This window comes from Mizuhopecten yessoensis, unplaced genomic scaffold (genome assembly GCF_002113885.1).
Source record: "Mizuhopecten yessoensis strain PY_sf001 unplaced genomic scaffold, ASM211388v2 scaffold716231, whole genome shotgun sequence".
NCBI classification, from domain to species: Eukaryota; Metazoa; Mollusca; class Bivalvia; order Pectinida; family Pectinidae; genus Mizuhopecten; species Mizuhopecten yessoensis.
In genome coordinates this window covers 188,368-215,885 of record NW_018480013.1, presented here as the reverse complement: position 1 = coordinate 215,885, position 27,518 = coordinate 188,368, and the positions used below count along the sequence as shown (strand labels likewise).

At 40.1% G+C, this 27,518-nt stretch overlaps 1 protein-coding gene across 1 annotated transcript in view; it reads right to left on the bottom strand.

Annotated features, from left to right (window-relative positions):
• The window catches only part of LOC110442222 (hyccin-like), a 112,622-nt gene that overhangs the window by 16,363 nt on the left and 68,741 nt on the right, over positions 1-27,518 (bottom strand). The window contains exons 6-7 of the mRNA XM_021485714.1: positions 8,606-8,686; positions 46-167 (exon numbers count right to left, since the gene is read on the bottom strand). Of these exons, the coding sequence (XP_021341389.1) occupies positions 46-167; positions 8,606-8,686 (203 nt within the window). The remainder of the gene's footprint in view (positions 1-45; positions 168-8,605; positions 8,687-27,518) is intronic.

Here is a 27,518-nt window from a genome sequence, read left to right as displayed (position 1 = left end):
CCTCCCCCCACACACACAAACCTTCTCTAAGTAAGTATGAGTTACCTGTTCTGACTGTTAATTGCCTCGTACTGTGGAAAGGGGCCAGTCTGCCAGATTTTAGCCTCAATCTGATTATACCGTGACAACACACTTTCCGTGAGGGCCAGGCTTCCCAAGCTGACAGGCTGCACAAAGATATAAACAATATCATGATTTTTGAAAAAAAACAAAAACATTTTATAGGCAAGAAAGTAACTAAATGTTCACTGAGCCAATATATTTGAACCCTATGACCAATAAAATTGGTCAAGGTTATTTATTATCATAAAATGGTAAGCATGTCCTGGCCAAACTGTGCTACAGTTACTGGTATACAGACACGGACGTGTCCTGGCCAAACTGTGCTACAGTTATACAGACACGGACATGTCCTGGCCAAACTGTGCTATAGTTATACAGACACGGACGTGTCCTGGCCAAACTGTGCTACAGTTATACAGACACGGACGTGTCCTGGCCAAACTGTGCTACAGTTATACAGACACGGACGTGTCCTGGCCAAACTGTGCTACAGTTATACAGACACGGACGTGTCCTGGCCAAACTGTGCTACAGTTATACAGACACGGACGTGTCCTGGCCAAACTGTGCTACAGTTATACAGACACGGACGTGTCCTGGCCAAACTGTGCTACAGTTATACAGACACGGACGTGTCCTGGCCAAACTGTGCTACAGTTATACAGACACGGACGTGTCCTGGCCAAACTGTGCTACAGTTATACAGACACGGACGTGTCCTGGCCAAACTGTGCTACAGTTATACAGACACGGACGTGTCCTGGCCAAACTGTGCTACAGTTATACAGACACGGACGTGTCCTGGCCAAACTGTGCTACAGTTATACAGACACGGACATGTCCTGGCCAAACTGTGCTATAGTTATACAGACACGGACGTGTCCTGGCCAAACTGTGCTATAGTTATACAGACACGGACGTGTCCTGGCCAAACTGTGCTACAGTTATACAAACACGGACGTGTCCTGGCCAAACTGTGCTACAGTTATACAGACACGGACGTGTCCTGGCCAAACTGTGCTACAGTTATACAGACACGGACGTGTCCTGGCCAAACTGTGCTACAGTTATACAGACACGGACGTGTCCTGGCCAAACTGTGCTACAGTTATACAGACACGGACGTGTCCTGGCCAAACTGTGCTACAGTTATACAGACACGGACGTGTCCTGGCCAAACTGTGCTACAGTTATACAGACACGGACGTGTCCTGGCCAAACTGTGCTACAGTTATACAGACACGGACGTGTCCTGGCCAAACTGTGCTACAGTTATACAGACACGGACGTGTCCTGGCCAAACTGTGCTACAGTTATACAGACACGGACGTGTCCTGGCCAAACTGTGCTATAGTTATACAGACACGGACGTGTCCTGGACAAACTGTGCTATAGTTATACAGACACAGAAGTGTCCTGTCCAAACTGTGCTACAGTTATACAAACACGGACGTGTCCTGGCCAAACTGTGCTACAGTTATACAGACACGGACGTGTCCTGGCCAAACTGTGCTACAGTTATACAGACACGGACATGTCCTGGCCAAACTGTGCTATAGTTATACAGACACGGACGTGTCCTGGCCAAACTGTGCTATAGTTATACAAACACGGACGTGTCCTGGCCAAACTGTGCTACAGTTATACAGACACGGACGTGTCCTGGCCAAACTGTGCTACAGTTATACAGACACGGACGTGTCCTGGCCAAACTGTGCTACAGTTATACAGACACGGACGTGTCCTGGCCAAACTGTGCTACAGTTATACAGACACGGACGTGTCCTGGCCAAACTGTGCTACAGTTATACAGACACGGACGTGTCCTGGCCAAACTGTGCTACAGTTATACAGACACGGACGTGTCCTGGCCAAACTGTGCTACAGTTATACAGACACGGACGTGTCCTGGCCAAACTGTGCTACAGTTATACAGACACGGACGTGTCCTGGCCAAACTGTGCTACAGTTATACAGACACGGACGTGTCCTGGCCAAACTGTGCTACAGTTATACAGACACGGACGTGTCCTGGCCAAACTGTGCTACAGTTATACAGACACGGACGTGTCCTGGCCAAACTGTGCTACAGTTATACAGACACGGACGTGTCCTGGCCAAACTGTGCTACAGTTATACAGACACGGACGTGTCCTGGCCAAACTGTGCTACAGTTATACAGACACGGACGTGTCCTGGCCAAACTGTGCTACAGTTATACAGACACGGACGTGTCCTGGCCAAACTGTGCTACAGTTATACAGACACGGACGTGTCCTGGCCAAACTGTGCTACAGTTATACAGACACGGACGTGTCCTGGCCAAACTGTGCTACAGTTATACAGACACGGACGTGTCCTGGCCAAACTGTGCTACAGTTATACAGACACGGACGTGTCCTGGCCAAACTGTGCTACAGTTATACAGACACGGACGTGTCCTGGCCAAACTGTGCTACAGTTATACAGACACGGACGTGTCCTGGCCAAACTGTGCTACAGTTATACAGACACGGACGTGTCCTGGCCAAACTGTGCTACAGTTATACAGACACGGACGTGTCCTGGCCAAACTGTGCTACAGTTATACAGACACGGACGTGTCCTGGCCAAACTGTGCTACAGTTATACAGACACGGACGTGTCCTGGCCAAACTGTGCTACAGTTATACAGACACGGACGTGTCCTGGCCAAACTGTGCTACAGTTATACAGACACGGACGTGTCCTGGCCAAACTGTGCTACAGTTATACAGACACGGACGTGTCCTGGCCAAACTGTGCTACAGTTATACAGACACGGACGTGTCCTGGCCAAACTGTGCTACAGTTATACAGACACGGACGTGTCCTGGCCAAACTGTGCTACAGTTATACAGACACGGACGTGTCCTGGCCAAACTGTGCTACAGTTATACAGACACGGACGTGTCCTGGCCAAACTGTGCTACAGTTATACAGACACGGACGTGTCCTGGCCAAACTGTGCTACAGTTATACAGACACGGACGTGTCCTGGCCAAACTGTGCTACAGTTATACAGACACGGACGTGTCCTGGCCAAACTGTGCTACAGTTATACAGACACGGACGTGTCCTGGCCAAACTGTGCTACAGTTATACAGACACGGACGTGTCCTGGCCAAACTGTGCTACAGTTATACAAACACGGACGTGTCCTGGCCAAACTGTGCTACAGTTATACAGACACGGACGTGTCCTGGCCAAACTGTGCTACAGTTATACAGACACGGACGTGTCCTGGCCAAACTGTGCTACAGTTATACAGACACGGACATGTCCTGGCCAAACTGTGCTATAGTTATACAGACACGGACGTGTCCTGGCCAAACTGTGCTATAGTTATACAGACACGGACGTGTCCTGGCCAAACTGTGCTACAGTTATACAAACACGGACGTGTCCTGGCCAAACTGTGCTACAGTTATACAGACACGGACGTGTCCTGGCCAAACTGTGCTACAGTTATACAGACACGGACGTGTCCTGGCCAAACTGTGCTACAGTTATACAGACACGGACGTGTCCTGGCCAAACTGTGCTACAGTTATACAGACACGGACGTGTCCTGGCCAAACTGTGCTACAGTTATACAGACACGGACGTGTCCTGGCCAAACTGTGCTACAGTTATACAGACACGGACGTGTCCTGGCCAAACTGTGCTACAGTTATACAGACACGGACGTGTCCTGGCCAAACTGTGCTACAGTTATACAGACACGGACGTGTCCTGGCCAAACTGTGCTACAGTTATACAGACACGGACGTGTCCTGGCCAAACTGTGCTATAGTTATACAGACACGGACGTGTCCTGGACAAACTGTGCTATAGTTATACAGACACAGAAGTGTCCTGTCCAAACTGTGCTACAGTTATACAAACACGGACGTGTCCTGGCCAAACTGTGCTACAGTTATACAGACACGGACGTGTCCTGGCCAAACTGTGCTACAGTTATACAGACACGGACGTGTCCTGGCCAAACTGTGCTACAGTTATACAGACACGGACGTGTCCTGGCCAAACTGTGCTACAGTTATACAGACACGGACGTGTCCTGGCCAAACTGTGCTACAGTTATACAGACACGGACGTGTCCTGGCCAAACTGTGCTACAGTTATACAGACACGGACGTGTCCTGGCCAAACTGTGCTACAGTTATACAGACACGGACGTGTCCTGGCCAAACTGTGCTACAGTTATACAGACACGGACGTGTCCTGGCCAAACTGTGCTACAGTTATACAGACACGGACGTGTCCTGGCCAAACTGTGCTACAGTTATACAGACACGGACATGTCCTGGCCAAACTGTGCTATAGTTATACAGACACGGACGTGTCCTGGCCAAACTGTGCTATAGTTATACAAACACGGACATGTCCTGGCCAAACTGTGCTATAGTTATACAAACACGGACATGTCCTGGCCAAACTGTGCTACAGTTATACAAACACGGACGTGTCCTGACCAAACTGTGCTATAGTTATACAGACACGGACGTGTCCTGGCCAAACTGTGCTACAGTTATACAGACACAGAAGTGTCCTGTCCAAACTGTGCTATAGTTATACAAACACGGACGTGTCCTGGCCAAACTGTGCTATAGTTATACAAACACGGACATGTCCTGGCCATACTGTGCTACAGTTATACAGACACGGAAGTTAAGGGGAGGTAACTCTATGTAGGAAAAAACAATGTGATCTTTAAAGAACAGAACTGTCGATATTTTAGATTATAAGTTTAAAGGACTACAGACATCTGGACACATCTTATAGCACATACAGGTAGTTTAAATAGACAAATGAGACAGCTGCTTTCACTCAACACAATTAACTTCAGAATTGTGTTGATTGGCTGAATATTTTGTTTAATTGTACTTCAACAGAGGACAAACAAACATTTGTTAAGCGGTATATTTTGTGGATAACCATATCCCAGAGANGGGGGGGGGGGGGGGGGGGGGGGGGGGGGGGTCAACTTCAATCTGCATGGACTCGATCAATTCTGAATTAGTTCAATTTCACAAAAAAACACTTCAATAATGCTTTGTGGTTTTGGGATGAATCAGTTTCTATATACGTATATATGGATCTGACCGTTGATTGAAACTGGGGTGGGGGGGGAGAGGCAGGGGGAGGGGGTACACATGTTGACTGGTACTTAAGGAGATTACAGATATCGTGTCGCAGATCACAACATAATGTAATGAGGTTCAGGAAGTCAACAACACACGACGCTGTCATTGTCGGAATGTGCCTTGGTCCATCTGTCACAAAACAGCCAATAAAATCGTGTGAGAATGTACTGCTAAAGCGAGTACCTCGTTTCCAATGCTTTATTGGGCCAATCATGATAATTAATTAGCAAATAAATTATCAGAATGAGTCAGAAAAGGTTGTCTGTTTCGTTACCTATGCAGGAGAAGTTAATTCATAAACATTCAAAACTATTCTTACTATTCTGCTCTCTGATTTGAAAATCTAGTATAATGTTGTTGTTGTTTTTTTGTGAAAGGATTAAATAGAAAAAACTCCGTTTCTCATTGATGTCTTCATTGAGATTTGTGTATAAATGTTTGAGAAATCAAACCAGTCACGCTGGCCTGACGGGCTACAACTATTTTGACAGACTGGAGACAGTGGCTAAGCTTGGGGGCGTTCAATATGTTAATCAACTTTTGATTTAAATACCCTGTGTAGAGGAATGTGACTAGATGAGTTGGATGGTCACGTGATGTTCTCACTTCTGTACAGAATTGTCTTCTCTCGTGCAGACAGGTACGAATCAAGGCAAGACGGACACATCACATGGAAACACTGAAGGTTAGAGATCCCATTACGTCAATATTTCGCAGATGATTTTTGATTTCTCCCCACCTTCATAGGTGTGTCTCCCGTTTAAGTTGGGAAAGATCAGTTTGTCGCCCCCTAGGGGGAGATAGCCTCGTGCCGATTAGCACGTGTTCAATTGTCACGTCATTAAAATGTGTCACAGGTAATTGTGACGTCATCAAAAGTGAATGACGAATCACGATATTCATACCCCAAATGTGTTTTTGTTTACAAACATGGCAGACTACAGTCGGTGGAGTTGTGACTGATGGATGGGAGAAAAATAATCATCCCCTACATTGACTGTGTAACAGAGAAATCCCCAACCCTCGGAGTGATTGTTTGGTTTTCTAACCCTCGGCCAAATAATCACCCCTTGGGTAGGAGATTTCTCTGTCACACTATCAAGGTAGGGGAAGGTTCTATAAGACATTGCCTACAATAATTTGAATATAACTATAAATATTGCCAGTCCTATAACAGCTAGCAGCTGTGGATGGACTCTGTTATGGAATTATAATTTCCTGGCAGGCTAAGTTAAGCATGTGACAAAGGTTTTCTTAAGGATGCTATCCTACTCTGTCATCCATCTTCTTAAGTTAAGATTATAAAGTGGTTTGGCAGTAACTTCACAGACAATTATAAAGGAACTGTTCAAAAAAAAGGTAACAGGGACTTTAAAATGGCGGAAAGGCAGTTGGCAAACAGGCCGGGATATTACATCAAGGTTTTACTGCACCGTAAAAAATATGGGAAATATGTGGAATATATGAACTGTATGGAAGCACTTTGTACAAAAGTAAGTGAAAAACACTGTAAACACTGGAGGACAATTGTCTATACGTAACATTCTCTTTAGAACTTCAGATGTGATGTGTGTGGGCAAATACGACCAGTTTGCTGTATTTCTAATCTAGAGTTTAATTACCACACACAGGAAACCCATTACTCAGCTCATGGGAATGTAATGATTACTCAAAAATACTTGACTTTTAAAATCAGACTTAATTGTCTCACCAGTCCAGGTTTATAAATAATCAGTGTTTTGATAACATTATATAACAGTGCTATATCTGTCAGTCTTTTATCATTGATAACACCAAGAGATCCCAGAGGGCAAGAGATCCCAGAGGGCAAGAGATCCCAAAGGGAAAGATATCCCAGAGGGCAAGAGATCCCAGAGGGCAAGAGGTCCCAGAGGGCAAGAGATTCCAGAGGGAAAGAGATCCCAGAGGGAAAGAGATCCCAGAGGGCAAGAGATCCCAGAGGCAACAGATCCCAGAGGGAAAAATATTCTAGAGGGCAAGAGAAACCAGACGGAAAAATATTCTAGAGGGCAAGAGATCCCAGAGGGAAAAATATTCTAGAGGGCAAGAGATCCCAGAGGGCAAGAGATCCCAAAGGGAAAGATATCCCAGAGGGCAAGAGATCCCAGAGGGCAAGAGGTCCCAGAGGGCAAGAGATTCCAGAGGGAAAGAGATCCCAGAGGGAAAGAGATCCCAGAGGGCAAGAGATCCCAGAGGCAACAGATCCCAGAGGGAAAAATATTCTAGAGGGCAAGAGAAACCAGACGGAAAAATATTCTAGAGGGCAAGAGATCCCAGAGGGAAAAATATTCTAGAGGGCAAGAGATCCGAGAGGGCAAGAGTCTGATGTGAGATTGATATCCCAGAGGGCAAGAGATCCCAGAGGGCAAGAGGTCCCAGAGGGCAAGAGATTCCAGAGGGAAAGAGATCCCAGAGGGAAAGAGATCCCAGAGGGCAAGAGATCCCAGAGGCAACAGATCCCAGAGGGAAAAATATTCTAGAGGGCAAGAGAAACCAGACGGAAAAATATTCTAGAGGGCAAGAGATCCCAGAGGGAAAAATATTATAGAAGGCAAGAGAAACCAGAGGGCAAGAGGTCCCAGATGGAAAAAGATTCTAGAGGGCAAGAGATCCCAGATGGAAAAAGATTCTAGAGGGCAAGAGATCCCAGAGAGCAAGAGATCCCAAAGGGCAAGAGATCCTAGAGGGATCTTGGCACCCATCATCGGAGGTCACTTGAAAGAAACACAACAGAAGGATTCATTTGCCTATATTATCCCGAGACCTGTATTTATAATACTTATTTTGTTATGATAAAATGTTTTCCTCAAAAGGAATGTAGAATTTGGCCCCAAGACCTTCACCTTCAATCTTCATCATTTAGGCTCAATTCCTACAATACTATTTCATAATGTTACATTCAATTTTAAACTGATATCACCCTTAATTACACCTAGACGAAATAGCGTTTATACCAACAATATCTTTTTATCCTTTTCTCATGTTATTACGTAATGTTTACCATTAGGAGATATATATACCATCACGCCATTGATCTTTCATCAAATGACCTTGAACTTTCACCTGGTGATGTTAAGCAACAAGATGCCCAGAGGGCCTGTATCGCTCACCTAGATATCTAAGCAGTCATAGCAAACTATTCTCATTAAATATTATACTGTACTACAAATATTTCTTTCTCATCTCATCTCATCGAGATATTTTTACAGGGGCTACAAATATAAGGGAGATAATTATTTTAGTGGCATTAGGACAAAGAGAGATAAATTAGTTACAGAGCCAGATCTCAGGGAGATATTTTTTCAAGGGCTACAATTATAAGGGAGATAATTATTGAAATCTAAGACACCTACCTCATGATATACGGAGCTCTGTCCAAAGGTCGGGATGCGGAATGATTTGACTTTCGGTTTTCCATCAGTGTCCACAATTTCCTGCAAGTATACAAACAAACATGTAATTTTCACAATGAAATAAGTAGGTAAGAAGGTAGGTTATATGTCACAGGATCATATTACCTTGATGTCATATTCCACTCTGAACCTGCATGTATGAGGTCAGAGGTCAGGATCCTCTTGTAGTGTTGTCAGAAATGTAATGCATCACATGACACGTTATTCAATGTCTCACTAAGAATATTCCTCAAATGTTTTCTTGATTTTTCTCTGTCCAATAACATGCAAAAATAAGTGTTTATAGGCCAACAGCCATCTAGTTTATACCTCTAGTTTATATCAATGACAACAATCATCTAGTTTAATTTGGCTTCCGCTCAATTGATACATTTTGTTTGTTGGTGTGATTTCCTGTGTGAATGATTTGATGTAAAAAAAGCTCCAGGGAATTAACCGAAACAGTTATCAGGGAACATCATCAAGTATGGGAGTCAATGGCCCGGGAAGAGTTATCATCGTGATGATACGTATTATTATGTATGTACTGCTTTCATCTGACTGAAACATAAAAGTTGTCATTTCCTGTATATCAGAGCAATATCCATGCCTTAAAACGACCGAAATATAACTGAATTCTATAACTAGAGTTAAACCAGAAACCTTTAGTGTTGTACTAAATGTGTCTGGTTACAGTCCATGATATATAGTTTATCTATAGAACATTTACGCGATATTCAACACACTCCAATAAAAGTCTGAGTTAGTCAGTAAAAGTCATTAAGAACCTTGTCCATTATATATTCAGAGTATTTTTTTTAAAAATTTGCCCACCCTCAGCTGGCTACAATGTCTCCAGAAATACCATAAGGAGAAGGGGTAACTACAGCCTCCATAAACTACGCAATTTTACAGTAACCTAAACAGCCTTTATACAGGCTAAAACTCTCACCTTCCAGGCACAAATCAGTGTAGCTAATCTGCCGATAAAACGATAGAGAGACAGCAGTCTGTTGAACAAAGATTAAACAAGAGTAGTCAGGAGGCACGGTAGTCAAGTGGTAGGACGCTGGGCTCGTGACCGAAGGGTTGCGAGTTCGAGTCACTGCACGGCACTGTGTTATATCTTTGAGCAAGGTACTTTACTCCGCTTGTTCCAATCTACTCAGCTGTAAATGAGTACGTGGTTGGGCAGTGCTAGAAATGTAGAATGCTAGCTGTGAGTGCGGAATTGGCTAATGCTCCCAAGGGAGTTGAGAAAGATGTTGGCTGGTTGTAAAGGCCCTATAACCACGGATAATAATTTGTGAACCGCTTTGAGACGACCTACAAACTAGATTGTGATAAAGCGGTATATAAGAACCTCAAATTATTATTATCATTATAGTGCTGATGAAAAGACAAATAATTTTGCACACAATACGTAAATACTAATCATCCAGTTATACTAGTTATCAGGATCGAAGTTAATCCATATCCTTCATTACCTAGGATCCAGATAGTCTGCTCAGTCAAGCGTTCACTCTCATATAAAGTAAACATGCATACCAAATGTTAGATTTTTTAGAGTTGGGAGATCATCGTTTCTTAAAGGATGTTGGAAAATAAACTTGAAAAAATGGAGAGAACTTCCAATACTTCAACGACACGCCATGAGAAAAAACTCTCAATATGCACCCAATTAAAAAAACACGCCAAGGGGGACAACTCTAATGATACTCCCACTACCATGACTTGCCAAGGGAGATAAGTCTAGTTTAATACCACCACGCTTATATCATGCCCAGGAAGGCTGACACTTCGATGGAGAAACAAAATGGTAATAAAACATATTTCTATCATAATTGTGTGCTGAAGTTTCTATCATAGTTTCTTTTTCCAGACTTCCTGTTATACAATCTTTCTATCATAGTTTATTTTTCCAGACTTCCTGTTATACATTCTTTCTATTATTGTTTGTTTTTCCAGACTTCCTGTTATACAATCTTTTTATCAAAGTTTATTTTTCCAGACGTCCTGTTATACAATCTTTCTATCATAGTTTATTTTTCCAGACTTCCTGTTATACAATCTTTCTATCATAGTTTATTTTTCCAGACTTCCTGTTATACAATCTTTCTATCATAGTTTATTTTTCCAGACTTCCTGTTATACAATCTTTCTATCATAGTTTATTTTTCCAGACTTCCTGTTATACAATCTTTCTATCATAGTTTATTTTTCCAGACTTCCTGTTATACAATCTTTCTATCATAGTTTATTTTTCCAGACTTCCTGTTATACAATCTTTCTATCATAGTTTATTTTTCCAGACTTCCTGTTATACAATCTTTCTATCATAGTTTATTTTTCCAGACTTCCTGTTATACAATCTTTCTATCATAGTTTATTTTTCCAGACTTCCTGTTATACAATCTTTCTATCATAGTTTATTTTTCCAGACTTCCTGTTATACAATCTTTCTATCATAGTTTATTTTTCCAGACTTCCTGTTATACAATCTTTCTATCATAGTTTATTTTTCCAGACTTCCTGTTATACAATCTTTCTATCATAGTTTATTTTTCCAGACTTCCTGTTATACAATCTTTCTATCATAGTTTATTTTTCCAGACTTCCTGTTATACAATCTTTCTATCATAGTTTATTTTTCCAGACTTCCTGTTATACAATCTTTCTATCATAGTTTATTTTTCCAGACTTCCTGTTATACAATCTTTCTATCATAGTTTATTTTTCCAGACTTCCTGTTATACAATCTTTCTATCATAGTTTATTTTTCCAGACTTCCTGTTATACAATCTTTCTATCATAGTTTATTTTTCCAGACTTCCTGTTATACAATCTTTCTATCATAGTTTATTTTTCCAGACTTCCTGTTATACAATCTTTCTATCATAGTTTATTTTTCCAGACTTCCTGTTATACAATCTTTCTATCATAGTTTATTTTTCCAGACTTCCTGTTATACAATCTTTCTATCATAGTTTATTTTTCCAGACTTCCTGTTATACAATCTTTCTATCATAGTTTATTTTTCCAGACTTCCTGTTATACAATCTTTCTATCATAGTTTATTTTTCCAGACTTCCTGTTATACAATCTTTCTATCATAGTTTATTTTTCCAGACTTCCTGTTATACAATCTTTCTATCATAGTTTATTTTTCCAGACTTCCTGTTATACAATCTTTCTATCATAGTTTATTTTTCCAGACTTCCTGTTATACAATCTTTCTATCATAGTTTATTTTTCCAGACTTCCTGTTATACAATCTTTCTATCATAGTTTATTTTTCCAGACTTCCTGTTATACAATCTTTCTATCATAGTTTATTTTTCCAGACTTCCTGTTATACAATCTTTCTATCATAGTTTATTTTTCCAGACTTCCTGTTATACAATCTTTCTATCATAGTTTATTTTTCCAGACTTCCTGTTATACAATCTTTCTATCATAGTTTATTTTTCCAGACTTCCTGTTATACAATCTTTCTATCATAGTTTATTTTTCCAGACTTCCTGTTATACAATCTTTCTATCATAGTTTATTTTTCCAGACTTCCTGTTATACAATCTTTCTATCATAGTTTATTTTTCCAGACTTCCTGTTATACAATCTTTCTATCATAGTTTATTTTTCCAGACTTCCTGTTATACAATCTTTCTATCATAGTTTATTTTTCCAGACTTCCTGTTATACAATCTTTCTATCATAGTTTATTTTTCCAGACTTCCTGTTATACAATCTTTCTATCATAGTTTATTTTTCCAGACTTCCTGTTATACAATCTTTCTATCATAGTTTATTTTTCCAGACTTCCTGTTATACAATCTTTCTATCATAGTTTATTTTTCCAGACTTCCTGTTATACAATCTTTCTATCATAGTTTATTTTTCCAGACTTCCTGTTATACAATCTTTCTATCATAGTTTATTTTTCCAGACTTCCTGTTATACAATCTTTCTATCATAGTTTATTTTTCCAGACTTCCTGTTATACAATCTTTCTATCATAGTTTATTTTTCCAGACTTCCTGTTATACATTCTTTCTATCATAGTTTATTTTTCCAGACTTCCTGTTATACAATCTTTCTATCATAGTTTATTTTTCCAGACTTCCTGTTATACATTCTTTCTATCATAGTTTATTTTTCCAGACTTCCTGTTATACAATCTTTCTATCATAGTTTATTTTTCTATACTTCCTGTTATACAATCTCTCTTTCAGTCTATTGCTTCTTTATGTTGATCTTTCTATTATAATATTTTGGTGTTTCGGTCTGCTTTTCCTTCGTGGAGCCTGTATGGGCTTGTTGACTGGTGTGGTGCTAATTAACACATCCTTGATGTATAGATGAAGATTCTAGCTGTTTTTTCCTCAATCAATATTTACATGGTGAAGAAACCAGCATGTTTGGCCCTAACATTGCACTTCGCGAGGCAATGCATCTTAGGTTCGTCTCCTGTAATGATTCGCCCCTCCGTTCTCCCAGTCTATTCACGGCACTCGGCTATCCCATAATTCTTCATTAGTGCCACCTGGTGGGACCAGTTAATCAATAAGTTTCGGCGCTTTGTTATTAACGCCGACATGTTTGTCAACCATTGCTGCAATGTACACGCAGCCGAATGGGCTTTTAAGAAACTTAAGAAAATTGTTTTAAGTCTGTTTTTACAAAATGATGAAATTAAAAGTACAGGTTGTATGGTATAAGCAAGGCAAACCAACTGCAGCCATGACAAGAGGGATGTGTAGAACGTAATGCTATAGAGAGATAACCAGGTTACTTTGCCTCAATTTCGTGGGTAAGGGCTTTCAGCTTAGGAGCAGGCCGATTTTACGATGCTGCCATCCCAAACGACACAGCATTCTAACGCCTCTAAACCAGTAATTACCCGACAATTATAGGTAAAATTAAACAAAGCACTCAATCAATGAAACGTTTCCATGGAAATAGACAAATTTCTTTAAAATCTTCAGCCTGAAAGGAGAATGCCGTTGTAGACTAAACTGCTGCTGAACATTTATATATTATGTACAGAGTAAATTAAGAAGGATGTGTTCACAGTTTATATAAAGGGTCCCACACTAATTGCTATCTGAAGTGCCATTTATCAACCGCCTGGAATAACTTTCTATACAGTGATTGGTTCAGACACCTGTCATAAGGTGCTGTTTGAAAAATTCCATATCACATTAACACAAGTCTGATGTTCTGTTTATCATTTAGGTTAATCATCAAAGCAAAATAACTTTCTGTATATCAGGGATCTGACCAATCAAAGTTCATGTACTAAACACTATATAAGGGATCTGACCAATCGAAGTTCATGTACTAAACACTATATCAGGGATCTGACCAATCAAAGTTCATGTACTAAACACTATATCAGGGATCTGACCAATCAAAGTTCATGTACTAAACACTATATCAGGGATCTGACCAATCAAATCAAATGTTAACACTGTCCCAGTGATTTGAGTTATCAGAAAGTTTTTATTGAACATAATGTTGGTACATGCCATTTAATCAGACATTATTCCTATGATCTGACCAGTCAAACGTTGGTAATAAACACTGTCCTGGAAAAATCATCAGAATCCAAGTAACAAACAATGTTCCAGTGGTTTGACCAATTAAAACCTGTATATAACGTAATATCCAGAAACCAGAAAATAAACTTGTATCTTAGTGAATTACAGCGCTTTTCATAAGTGAAATTATAGAAAAAATATTTCTAAAATTTTAATGAAATATCAAAATGGCTATCAAGGTAGTGAAATGAAATATTATAAAGTTTAAAGAAAACTCAATCACTATACAACAGATTTCTGAAAGGATGGACATTCAAATAATTCATTATATCAAAACTTAAAAATTAAAATTAAAAAAATAATTAAAAATGAATAATTTCCTATTCACAGTATAGTGTTTTCTATAAAAATTATAACTAAATTACTCTATATTTAACTTATTTTTTTATTTTTTTTGACCGAAACAAACATGTGGCTGGACAACAGTGTTTGCCTTTAACTCAATCCTTTCTGTGATTCGTGTTTCCTTCCTGCACTAAAATAACCTTCAGGAAACCAGGTCACCACAGGCCATTGTTGACTGATAACCCTATTATTTACAATTTATTGAAGCCCTCCATCCTGTAGCTCTTTAGATGAAGTTAATAACAGACTTTAACAGATCAAAAATCTAACAAGAGGCCCAGGGGCCTTAATAGCTCACCTGGTATTTTATTTTTCAATTTAAAACCTGCTGAGTACCATTCAGGTTTATCAAAGGAGTACAAGTAACAAAGTTGCATCTTCCATTTATAAATATTCAATTCCCTTTGCCCAAAGATTCTCTAAAACAAGTTTGGTTAGGTTAAAATCCCTTCAACGGTACAGAAGGAGAAGGATCTTTAATGTTTTCCTCTATTTCCCCTAATGGGCCCCACTAATCTGCCCCAAAGAAGGGGAATCCACACACCTCAGTTTAAACAAAATTGATTCTTTTCTCCCTAAGCATGCTTCAGACTGCATTTGGTTTAAATCCCTTCACTTGTATAGTAGGAGAAAAAAAATCCTCTATTTCCCCTATTGGGCCCCGCTCCTATGCCGCCAGAAGGCCCACACCCTCCGTTTATACAAACTTGAGTCTCCTTTGTCCAAAGATGCTCTAGGACAAATTTGGTCAAAATCCTTCAATTGGTTGAGGAGAAGATTTTTAAAGATTTACCTATTTTCCCCTATTTGGCCCCGTCCCTCTGCCCCCAGGGGGACCATACCCTCCGTTCATACAAAACTGAGAACCCTTTGGCCAATGATGCTCCTGACCAAGCTTCAGACTGCATTTGGTTTAAATCCCTTCACTTGTATAGTAGGAGAGAAAAAATCCTCTACTTCCCCTATTTGGCCCCGCCCCTCTGCCCCCAAAGAGGCCACACCCTCCGTTTATACAAACTTGAGTCTCCTTTGTCCAAAGATGCTCTAGGACAAATTTGGTCAAAATCCTTCTAGTGGTTGAGAAGAAGAAGATTTTTGATTTACCTATTTTCCCCTATTTGGCCCCGTCCCTCTGCCCCCAGGGGGACCATACCCTCCGTTCATACAAAACTGAGAACCCTTTGGCCAATGATGCTCCAGACCAAATTTGGTCAAAATCCCTTCATCGGTACAAAAGGAGAAGGATATTTGATGTTTTCCTCTATTTCCCCTAATGGGCCCCACCCATCTGCCCTTAGAAGGAGGCCCACACACCTCAGTTTATACAAAATTGATTCTTTTGTCCCTAATCATGCTTCAGACTGCATTTGGTTAAAATCCCTTCACTTGTATAGCAGGAGAAAAAAAATCCTCTATTTCCCCTATTGGGCCCCGCCCCTCCGCCCCCAGAGGGGCCACACCCTCCGTTTATACAAACTTGAGTCTTCTTTGTCCAAAGATGCTCTAGGACAAATTTGGTCAAAATCCTTCAATTGGTTGAGAAGAAGAACATTTTTAAAGATTTACCTTTTTTCCCCTTATTTAGCCCCGCCCCTCTGCCCCGAGGGGGGGCTATACCGTCCGTTTATACAAAACTGAGAACCCTTTGGCCAATGATGCTCCTGACCAAGCTTCAGACTGCATTTGGTTTAAATCCCTTCACTTGTATAGTAGGAGAGAAAAAATCCTCTACTTCCCCTATTTGGCCCCGCCCCTCTGCCCCCAAAGAGGCCACACCCTCCGTTTATACAAACTTGAGTCTCCTTTGTCCAAAGATGCTCTAGGACAAATTTGGTCAAAATCCTTCTATTGGTTGAGAAGAAGAAGATTTTTAAAGATTTACCTATTTTCCCCCTATTTGGCCCCGCCCCTCTGCCCCCAGGGGGGTTATACCCTCCGTTTATACAAAACTGAGAACCCTTTGGCCAATGATGCTCCTGACCAAATTTGGTCAAAATCCTCTGAGCCATTCAGGACAAGTAGCATTTTAAAGGAAAAAGTTGCCGGACGACGGACGCTGCACCATGGGATAAGCTCACTTGGCCCTTCGGGCCAGGTGAGCTAATAATGGAAATGAAAAAATCCAGATACACAGATGAAATTGTCTTGAAACTTGAGCAAAAAAGAACTGAACTAGTCTAAAAAAATACTGTCTTACACTTGTTATATACTAATAAGAACTGAATTTAATCTGGAGGCAAATCTTTTAATTTTAGTGGCAAATTATTTCTGATTGTAGTGGAGAATTTTTGTGAGAGTATATATGAAGAAGGTCTATTGGTCAGTTACTTTTGGTGAGAATGGTTGACGGTCAAGCATCAACAGTTTCAGAAAAAATATGTTAAAATAATTTTTTTTTTTTTTACGAATAATTTTAAAGGGAGAAAGTATTGAATTTATTTATAACGAGAGTGACGTTTTCAGGTATTAATCAAGTATATATTTTTCAATCTAATCTAGAATTTTTATGCTAGTAATATATGTTTTAAGTGTAATTAATTGCAAAGCTTTTTATTCTCATGACACAATAATACTAACACAAAGATGATTCCACTATTAGTAAAATAATGTAATTTAGCACGATCATATAATAACAGTGTATTATCACTGTATGTAGGATTTTTTATGAAATTATTTTCTATAATGGTAATAATTTTTGTTTGCATAAACAATTTTTAAGAAAAAACATATTTTTGCTTTAATAGGGGATTTTTTGTTAACTTTTAAGTTTTGTCCAATGCATACAAACTTTTATGTGCATTATTTAATGTAACTGGTCTTTATTTAGAAGAAACACCACACTATTTTATGACGAATGCCCTCTGTTGTAGTGTATATATTTCTAAGGTGGTTTTTAAGGACAGAAGATTTCTTGGTGTAGGGAGTGGTATCAGATCAGGTTTAGCTGAGATAATGATGAGATGATATAGTAACATAATCCCCTAGATTGTAATTCATGCCCATGCAACACAGTCCATTTGCTGGGTACATAATCGCACATCGTTATTAAAACCATAACGTATAATTTTACCTCTAATCAATAACTCCCGCAGTAGTAGTGCTATAATAGATCTTGACCCAAAATGAGAATTACAAACATATTATAACGACAAATTCCTTTATATTCTTAATTCAAATATGTTTGAAATATTTTGTAAACACGTCTTCTAAAGTATGAAATATTACCAATTTCGAATATTCTTATTGAAATTTGTAATGTACAATACAAATATGATTTGTTTCATTGACGTGTCCACTATTAGGAAGACAGATGTTTGGGTGACGCGGTATAATGCTGTAAGCTGACATGGTTACAACCGATACCTACCCTGCCTGAGGCTCATCATCGTCATTGCAGTTAATGTCATCTAAACAGACTTAACGACATGAAAATGGCCACATGAAAATGGCCGGCTTAAACATCTGATATTCACTCGTGTCTACAGGTGCTAATTGCACCATTATCAACAGAGGCTGATGGGCAGGTGTAAAACACCTTACCTTTAATGATCATACCTGCAAATGACATCAGGGACTAGATATTCCAATCAGGTTAGCTTCACGAAACTACCACAAAAATTCCACAAATATTTAAATCAAAGTCTTTTCATATCAAGATGTTATCATAAAAAATAAGATAAAAATTATATGTTATACTCAAACTTTAAATTATTTTTTGATAAAGATGCATTTCTATTGCTGTAATGAGATGATGTTTAAGGTTTAGGTTGTGTATGCCGTGATGTTTAAGGTTTAGGTAGTGTATGCCTTAGTTTGTACAGTCATTCACTGCCGCTGTAGGTTGCTAATTAGCCAACATTAACGACTCAAATCAGGAGCAGGTGATCATAGCGATTCTCCCCAGGGTTGCCATGGTGATCAAGAAATATCCAACATCATGCAAGCACAATTTGTTACCATGCAAACTTCAATATTGCCAAGGTAACCTATAAACAAACTGATAAAACAACATAAACAGAACCAGGAGAATCTGTAGACAAGTGTAAATACAACCAGCTATAACATCCTCATCAAGTCTGTGCGGCCACATTGAATATAGAACTCAGTCTTCCAGCCCTTCCCCTTTTAAAGCAATTACCCCCCCCCCCCCTTCTTAAAATAGCAAAAATATCAATATCTTTCTTTGTAGTATTAAGTGGTGGATAAAATAAGAAGACTGCAAACATCTGATAATTATGGATATTGTTAGTCACTGGTCAGTTTGTTAGTCGCTGGTCAGTTGTTAGTCACTGGTCAGTTGTTAGTCACTGGTCATTTGTTAGTCACTGGTCATTTGTTAGTCACTGGTCAGTTGTTAGTCACTGGTCATTTGTTAGTCACTGGTCAGTTGTTAGTCATTGGACAGTTGTTAGTCACTGGTCATTTGTTAGTCATTGGACAGTTGTTAGTCACTGGTTAGTTGTTAGTCACTGGACAGTTGTTAGTCACTGGTCATTTGTTAGTCACTGGTCAGTTGTTAGTCACTGGACAGTTTTTAGCCACTGGTCAGTTGTTGGTCAGTTGTTAGTCACTGGTCAGTTGTAAGTCATTGGACACTGTTAGTCAGTGGTCAGTTTTAAATCACTGGACAGTTGTTAGTCATTGAACAGTTGTTTGTCATTGGACACTGTTAGTCACTGGTCAGTTGTTAGTCATTGGACACTGTTAATCACTGGACAGTTGTTAGTCAGTGGTCAGTTTTAAGTCACTGGACAGTTGTTAGTCACTGGTCAGTTGTTAGTCACTGGACAGTTGTTAGTCATTGGTCAGTAGTAAGTCATTGGACAGTTTTTAGCCACTGGTCAGTTGTTGGTCAGTTGTTAGTCACTGGTCAGTTGTAAGTCATCAGGTAGTTTTTAGTCACTGGTCAGTGTTTATCACTGGACAGTTTTTAGCCACTGGTCAGTTGTTAGTCATTGAACACTGTTAGTCACTGGTCAGATGTAAGTCACTGGAAAGTTTTTAGCCACTGTTAGTCACTGGTCAGTTGTTAGTCACTGGTCAGGTGTAAGTCATTGGACAGTTTTTAGCCATTGGTCAGTTGTTGGTCAGTTGTTAGTCACTGGTCAGTTGTAAGTCATCGGGTAGTTTTTAGTCACTGGTCAGTTGTTAGTCACTGGACAGTTTTTAGCCACTGGTCAGTTTTTAGTCATTGAACACTGTTAGTCACTGGTCAGATGTAAGTCACTGGACAGTTTTTAGCCACTGTTAGTCAATGGTCAGTTGTAAGTCACTGGTCAGTTGTTAGCCACTGGACTGAAAAGTATTAAATTGCTGGACAGTTGTCAGTTGATGGAGACTTGTTAGTTGCAGGACAGTTGTTAGTTGTATTAGAGGTGTTAGTTGTAATGGCAGGCCAACACAAATCAGTGGTACAACTGCTGATACTTTAAGTACAGGTACCAAGCAATCCACCACTGACTAGCACTGACAACCAAGGGATCAATGACAACTGGGGGACTCCTCACCGACAACCAGAGAACTCAACATTGACAACCAGAGAGCTCAACACTGACAACCTAAGGATCAATGGCAACAGGGGAACTACTCACCGACAACCAGAGAACTCAACACTGACACCCAGAGAACTCAACACTGACAACTCAGGAACTCATCACTGACAACTCAGGAACTCAACACTGACAACCACTGACAACCAAAGGATCAATGGCAACAGGGGAACTCCTCGCCGACAACCAGAGAACTCAACACTGACAACCTAAGGATCAATGGCAACAGGGGAACTCCTCACCGACAACCAGAGAACTCAACACTGACAACCAGAGAACTCAACACTGACAACCAAAGGATCAATGGCAACAGGGGAACTCCTCACCGACAACCAGAGAACTCAACACTGACAACCAGAGAACTCAACACTGACAACCAAAGGATCAATGGCAACAGGGGAACTCCTCACCGACAACCAGAGAACTCAACATTGACAACCAGAGAGCTCAACACTGACAACCAAGGGATCAATGACAACAGGGGAACTCCTCACTGACAACCAGAAAACTCAACACTGACAACCAGAGAACTCAACACTGACAACAAGGGAACTCAACACTGACAACCAAGGGATCAATGGCAACAGGGGAACTCCTCACCGACAACCAGAGAACTCAACACTGACAACCAAGGGATCAATGACAACTGGGGAACTCCTCACCGACAACCAGAGAACTCAACATTGACAACCAGCGAGCTCAACACTGACAACCAAGGGATCAATGACAACTGGGGAACTCCTCACCGACAACCAGAGAACTCAACACTGACAACCAGATAACTCCTCATTGACAACCAGAGAACTCAACATTGACAACCATAGAACTCAACACTGACAACCAGATAACTCCTCATTGATAACCAGAGAACTCAACATTGACAACCAGAGAACTCAACACTGACAACCAGATAACTCCTCATTGATAACCAGAGAACTCAACATTGACAACCAGAGAACTCAACACTGACAACCAGAGAACTCAACACTGACAACCAAAGGATCAATGGCAACAGGGGAACTCCTCACCGACAACCAGAGAACTCAACACTGACAACCAGAGAACTCAACACTGACAACCAGAGAACTCAACACTGACAACCAAGGGATCAATGACAACAGTGGAACTCCTCACTGACAACCAGAAAACTCATCATTGACAACCAGAGAACTCAACACTGACAACCAAGGGATCAATGGCAACAGGGGAACTCCTCACCGACAACCAGAGAACTCAACACTGACAACCAGAAAACTCAACACTGACAACCAAAGGATCAATGACAACAGGGGAACTCCTCACTGACAACTCAGGAACTCAACACTGACAACCAGAGAGCTCAACACTGACAACTCAGGAACTCATCACTGACAACCAGATAAATCATCACAAACAACCAGAGAACTCAACACTGACAACTAAAGAACTCATCACTGACAACTCAAGAACTCAACACTGACAACCAGAGAGCTCAACACTGACAACCAGATAAATCATCACTGACAACCAGAGAACTCAACACTGACAACCAGAGAACTCAACACTGACAACTAAAGAACTCAGCACTGACAACTCAGGAACTCATCACTGACAACCAGATAACTCAACACTGACAACTAAAGAACTCATCACTGACAACTCAGGAACTCATCACTGACAACTCAGGAACTCAACACTGACAACCAGAGAACTCATCACTGACAACTCAGGAACTCATCACTGACAACTCAGGAACTCATCACTGACAACCAGAGAACTCAACAATGAAAACAGGAAGCTGACATTATCTGCCAGTAAAATATTCTGCAACTCCAAAAAAATAAAATTCTTTTAAACATCAAGAGAAGCAACAACTGTGAGATTAAAATTAATCATAAAATACATTGTAATCCGCATAAGTATCGAGTGATATACAAGTATATATATGAAGAAGACAGACTAATATACAGCCCATCTATACAATCAATGCCCTAATTGCATAAATGAGAAAATAAGTGCAATCCAGCATGGCGCAGAACATTTTGACATCTTTGTTCAGTAAAACTAACAAGCCTCATCCATAAATATCAATTGTCCCTCAAAGAGGATAAGCACAGACTTAGACCACTTGTCATGCCTTTGAAATCCAATCTCTGAGCCGGAGAAGTTAATAAATTGACCTGCGGTCGGTCATGTAATCATGCTGTAAGACTTTCACTAGTCACTGTAAGGAGGTGAGAGGATCCTATGTTAGTGGCTGATCCACTAGTCACTGTAAGGAGGTGAGATGATCCTATGTTAGTGGCTGATCCACTAGTCCCTGTAAGGAGGTGAGAGGATCTTATGTTAGTGGCTGATCCACTTGTCACTGAAAGGAGGTGAGAGGATCCTATGTTAGTGGCTGATCCACTAGTCACCGTAAGGAGGTGAGAGGATCCTATGTTAGTGGCTGATCCACTAGTCCCTGTAAGGAGGTGAGAGGATCTTATGTTAGTGGCTCATCCACTATTCACCGTAAGGAGGTGAGAGGATCTTATGTTAGTGGCTCATCCACTATTCACCGTAAGGAGGTGAGAGGATCTTATGTTAGTGGCTCATCCACTATTCACCGTAAGGAGGTGAGAGGATCTTATGTTAGTGGCTCATCCACTATTCACCGTAAGGAGGTGAGAGGATCTTATGTTAGTGGCTCATCCACTATTCACCGTAAGGAGGTGAGAGGATCTTATGTTAGTGGCTGATCCACTAGTCCCTGTAAGGAGGTGAGAGGATCTTATGTTAGTGGCTAATCCACTAGTCACTGTAAGGAGGTGAGAGGATCGTATGTTAGTGGCTGATCCACTTGTCTCTGTAAGGAGGTGAGAGGATCCTATGTTAGTGGCTGATCCACTAGGCACTGTAAGGAGGTGAGAGGATCTTATGTTAGTGGCTCATCCACTATTCACCGTAAGGAGGTGAGAGGATCTTATGTTAGTGGCTCATCCACTATTCACCGTAAGGAGGTGAGAGGATCTTATGTTAGTGGCTCATCCACTATTCACCGTAAGGAGGTGAGAGGATCTTATGTTAGTGGCTCATCCACTATTCACCGTAAGGAGGTGAGAGGATCTTATGTTAGTGGCTCATCCACTATTCACCGTAAGGAGGTGAGAGGATCTTATGTTAGTGGCTGATCCACTTGTCACTGAAAGGAGGTGAGAGGATCCTATGTTAGTGGCTGATCCACTAGTCACCGTAAGGAGGTGAGAGGATCCTATGTTAGTGGCTGATCCACTAGTCCCTGTAAGGAGGTGAGAGGATCTTATGTTAGTGGCTAATCCACTAGTCACTGTAAGGAGGTGAGAGGATCGTATGTTAGTGGCTGATCCACTTGTCTCTGTAAGGAGGTGAGAGGATCCTATGTTAGTGGCTGATCCACCAGTCACTGTAAGGAGGTGAGAGGATCTTATGTTAATGGCTGATCCACTAGTCACTGTAAGGAGGTGAGAGGATATTATGTTAGTGGCTCATCCACTAGTCACTGTAAGCAGGTGAGAGGATCTTATGTTAGTGGCTGATCCACTTGTCACTGAAAGGAGGTGAGAGGATCCTATGTTAGTGGCTGATCCACTAGTCACCGTAAGGAGGTGAGAGGATCCTATGTTAGTGGCTGATCCACTAGTCCCTGTAAGGAGGTGAGAGGATCTTATGTTAGTGGCTCATCCAATAGTCACTGTAAGGAGGTGAGAGGATCTTATGTTAATGGCTGATCCACTAGTCACTGTAAGGAGGTGAGAGGATATTATGTTAGTGGCTCATCCACTAGTCACTGTAAGCAGGTGAGAGGATCTTATGTTAGTGGCTGATCCACTTGTCACTGAAAGGAGGTGAGAGGATCCTATGTTAGTGGCTGATCCACTAGGCACTGTAAGGAGGTGAGAGGATCTTATGTTAGTGGCTCATCCACTATTCACCGTAAGGAGGTGAGAGGATCTTATGTTAGTGGCTGATCCACTAGTCACTGTAAGGAGGTGAGAGGATCCTATGTTAGTGGCTCATCCACTTCATGTGTACTCCATGAAACAAGTCGAAAATCTTAAAATGTCAAACGCTTTAACGGTAAGATGCATATAAAACAATAAACATGTGTACAGATTTGTTTTATCATAATAACAATCTAGTTTTATCATGATTACAATCTAGTTTTATCGTAATTACATTATCATCCACTGTTTTTTAAAACATGTGAAATGTTTCAAACAGACCGCCTAATTTCCCCAACAAATATATACTACTGTACTGACAAAGTAGGAAATTGCCAGTTTATAATCAATTTAGCCCAGAAATTGAGCTCATAGTTCACAAAAATATTCAAAATGAAATAATCCTAAAAATATTTTTTCAAAAGTAGCAATTGAAAAAAAAAAGGTCATTTTGAATCCCTTGATCAACACATAGTTACCTAATAGTTGACATTTGAGATAAACAAGTTATATTCCGGTTGAATTTATGTTCCCCTGCTTGAATAGTTAATACAGCTAAGAACAACCAGGACCTTCTTTTCCAGGTCACACCATGAAATCACATGATGACCTTGGTGAAGTACTTTTCTTTCTTGAAACAAACTCATACCAGTTCCAAGTATAGACATCAAAAGCCTGCATGTATTCACTGAGTCGTGCCTGATTAATCTCCACGCATCGTTAGGCACACTTACCAATCTGTAGCTATTCTGTCTAACAACTCTCTAACATGAAATCTCCATCAAGGCTGTCAATACCAGATCTATGTCTATATGGAAGCTTAACGATACAGATAAGCTAATGATGACAGAATAATCTAAATCTATGTAGAACTAAGTTTAATAAAGTAAGTCTGTCTAAACTGGAGCCTGTATTTATGACCAAATCCACCAGTCTGAACAAAACTCTGTATAGTAAGGAAACCTGTAAAAACCAGACCTTTACCTACTGGTCTCACTGTTCGTATTTCTATGTTACTTGTGTAATACGGAGTATATGGCATTCTGTCCAGACAGGTCTCACTTAAGCTAAATGGTGAAGAATTCTCATCATTTAGGACTTTTACTAATTTTCATCTCTTCAATCCTCATTTCTGAAAATCAAATTGTAGAACAAAAGAGTTCTTCTCATATATCAAAGGTCGTGTAATTATCAGGGTTTTTTGCTTTATCTACAAATCGTTCCCATCAAGTCTGAAACAATGCTAAGTACTCGTATCGTCAATACAGATATAGCGTCGGGACATTATACCTGGACTGAACACCCTCCGATTGCAGTATAAACCATGTCAATGTAAGAGATGCTGGTCATTTTACGAGATGTAACTTGCATCAGTCATCGATATTCAAGCCGGATGTTCGGTAAAATTAAAAAAACAGAAATTTATTGATGGTGACATTAAATAGGGGGAACGCTGTCATGAGAGAAAACAGAATTCATTAAAAGTGACAACAATCGAATTGTTTGATAAGACAATGAAACGATCACTAAACAAACCGTGCGGAAACGAAAATGTCTAATAAACATTGAAGAGTTCCCAAGGGGGGATAATTCAATACCCTAAAACAATCAATCGAAAAAATAAAAACAAACATCAGACACCCTCGGGAGCTATCGGAGGAAACGCTCATCTGGAAACGTGAAGCAATCAAAGCGAGATTTGTCAGTGCCGACATAAGCTGGCACAGCACAGGAACTGCTGCAATTTCAACCCTGATGTTCTGTCAAACATATAACAGCAAACTGCAGCTTTATAAAAGTCATGAAATCTATATATCTATAAATAGAGATCATTAATATATTTAAATAACTGTCAAGGCCTCTCAGGAACTTCTCTGGAGTGAGGCTAGCTTTATAAATGAATGTGGGAAAGAGTTTCGGAGAATTTCTCAAAGGGTTGAGAGCAGGGAATAGAGGGCTGTGAACAAACTTTTGATGCAAAAGAAGTTGAATCCAAAACTAAATTAAAATTATTAATATAGCAGGAAAAAATAAATAAATTCCACATATAATAATACACCTACATCACAAAAGGATGCGTATGACAAAGAGAATAGGTGTCAGGGGCCTATACTGATAAGGTTCAAAGCATTCATATCTTTTTCCCGAAAACAACAAGTTTTGAATATTACAACACACATTGGAACTCTTCTTCTATGGAAATACAAACCTGGGACTCTTTACCAAAAACGAAAACTATCTTCATTTTCTTTGGATGTAGCTGACAATACTTTTGGCAGATACAGACTACTTAAAATTTGAAAAAAAAATAAAAAAAATAAGGGAGGTAACTCTAACACAAATCCCAGCTATAAAATTTAAGACGGTAAGCTACCTTCACCACTGGCCTTGACTTTCTGTATAGTCAGTACCAGGTATACTTCATGTCAGGCCAATATCATGCAAGGGACATTATGAACTCCTTTGACTATGAACTGGAACAGTTAGCCTCCCCAATGTACGTGTTGATATCCTAACCTTTGTGGTATACACTGGTGCAGGGGAGTATAACAAAATCCAATTTAATCTCCGCAGCAGAAAATTACTATTGAATCTCACAAAACTCACGTTTCTTTAAGAATGATTTACTATGCCAGTTGAATATGAATTGTATTGAAAGGCCATGCTAAAGCTAATTTTTTTTATCAAATTCCTTGAATTTTTTTAGTTGCAAGTTATTAATGGCGAATGTTTTTATATAAAAGATCATCGATTGTGCATGATTACTTATTTCTGACACGCGTAGATGAATGTTGTTAAAGAAAGCAAAGAGAACTCTAATTATTTTATCATTTGGCCTGAACACACGAAGACTCTAACATAACGCTTCACCGTAACTTACGACCCTGCGATGATGTCAATTTCCTGCCGACCCTAGTGATTTCTACAACAATGGTATCAAAACTCTACAATTAGCCTTACTGTCCTACAGTTGTTCAAACTCTCTAAACTCGATCTGTAAAACCCAATGAGCATTAAACTCAACAATTTAATTAAAATCTGCAGAGAGTTGGATGTAGTGTTCTGCCGCACATTGACTTGCCCCTCGTTATCGTATAATTCCGGTATAATGTTGTTTCTCACATTCAATCTGTGTACTTATTGAAGGAAACTGAGGAAAAAACTAATTTTAAAAAGTAAGAAGATCAATTTCATATGGTTGTACATTGTTGTTAAAGTCCCACATCAAACGGAGAAGCTGATTCCTTCAAGACGCAGTTTCAACGTTAGGTAAAATATCCTACTGACATGTAACGTTATGTTCTGATTTAATAAACAAGAGGCCCAAGGGCCTTAGCTGTCACCTGAGATATATTATAAGTACTGGTAACTCAATTTCGTTGTTGAGATGTGATGTGGAAATCAACATGTAAACAAAGTGAAAAACAATACTTGTCAG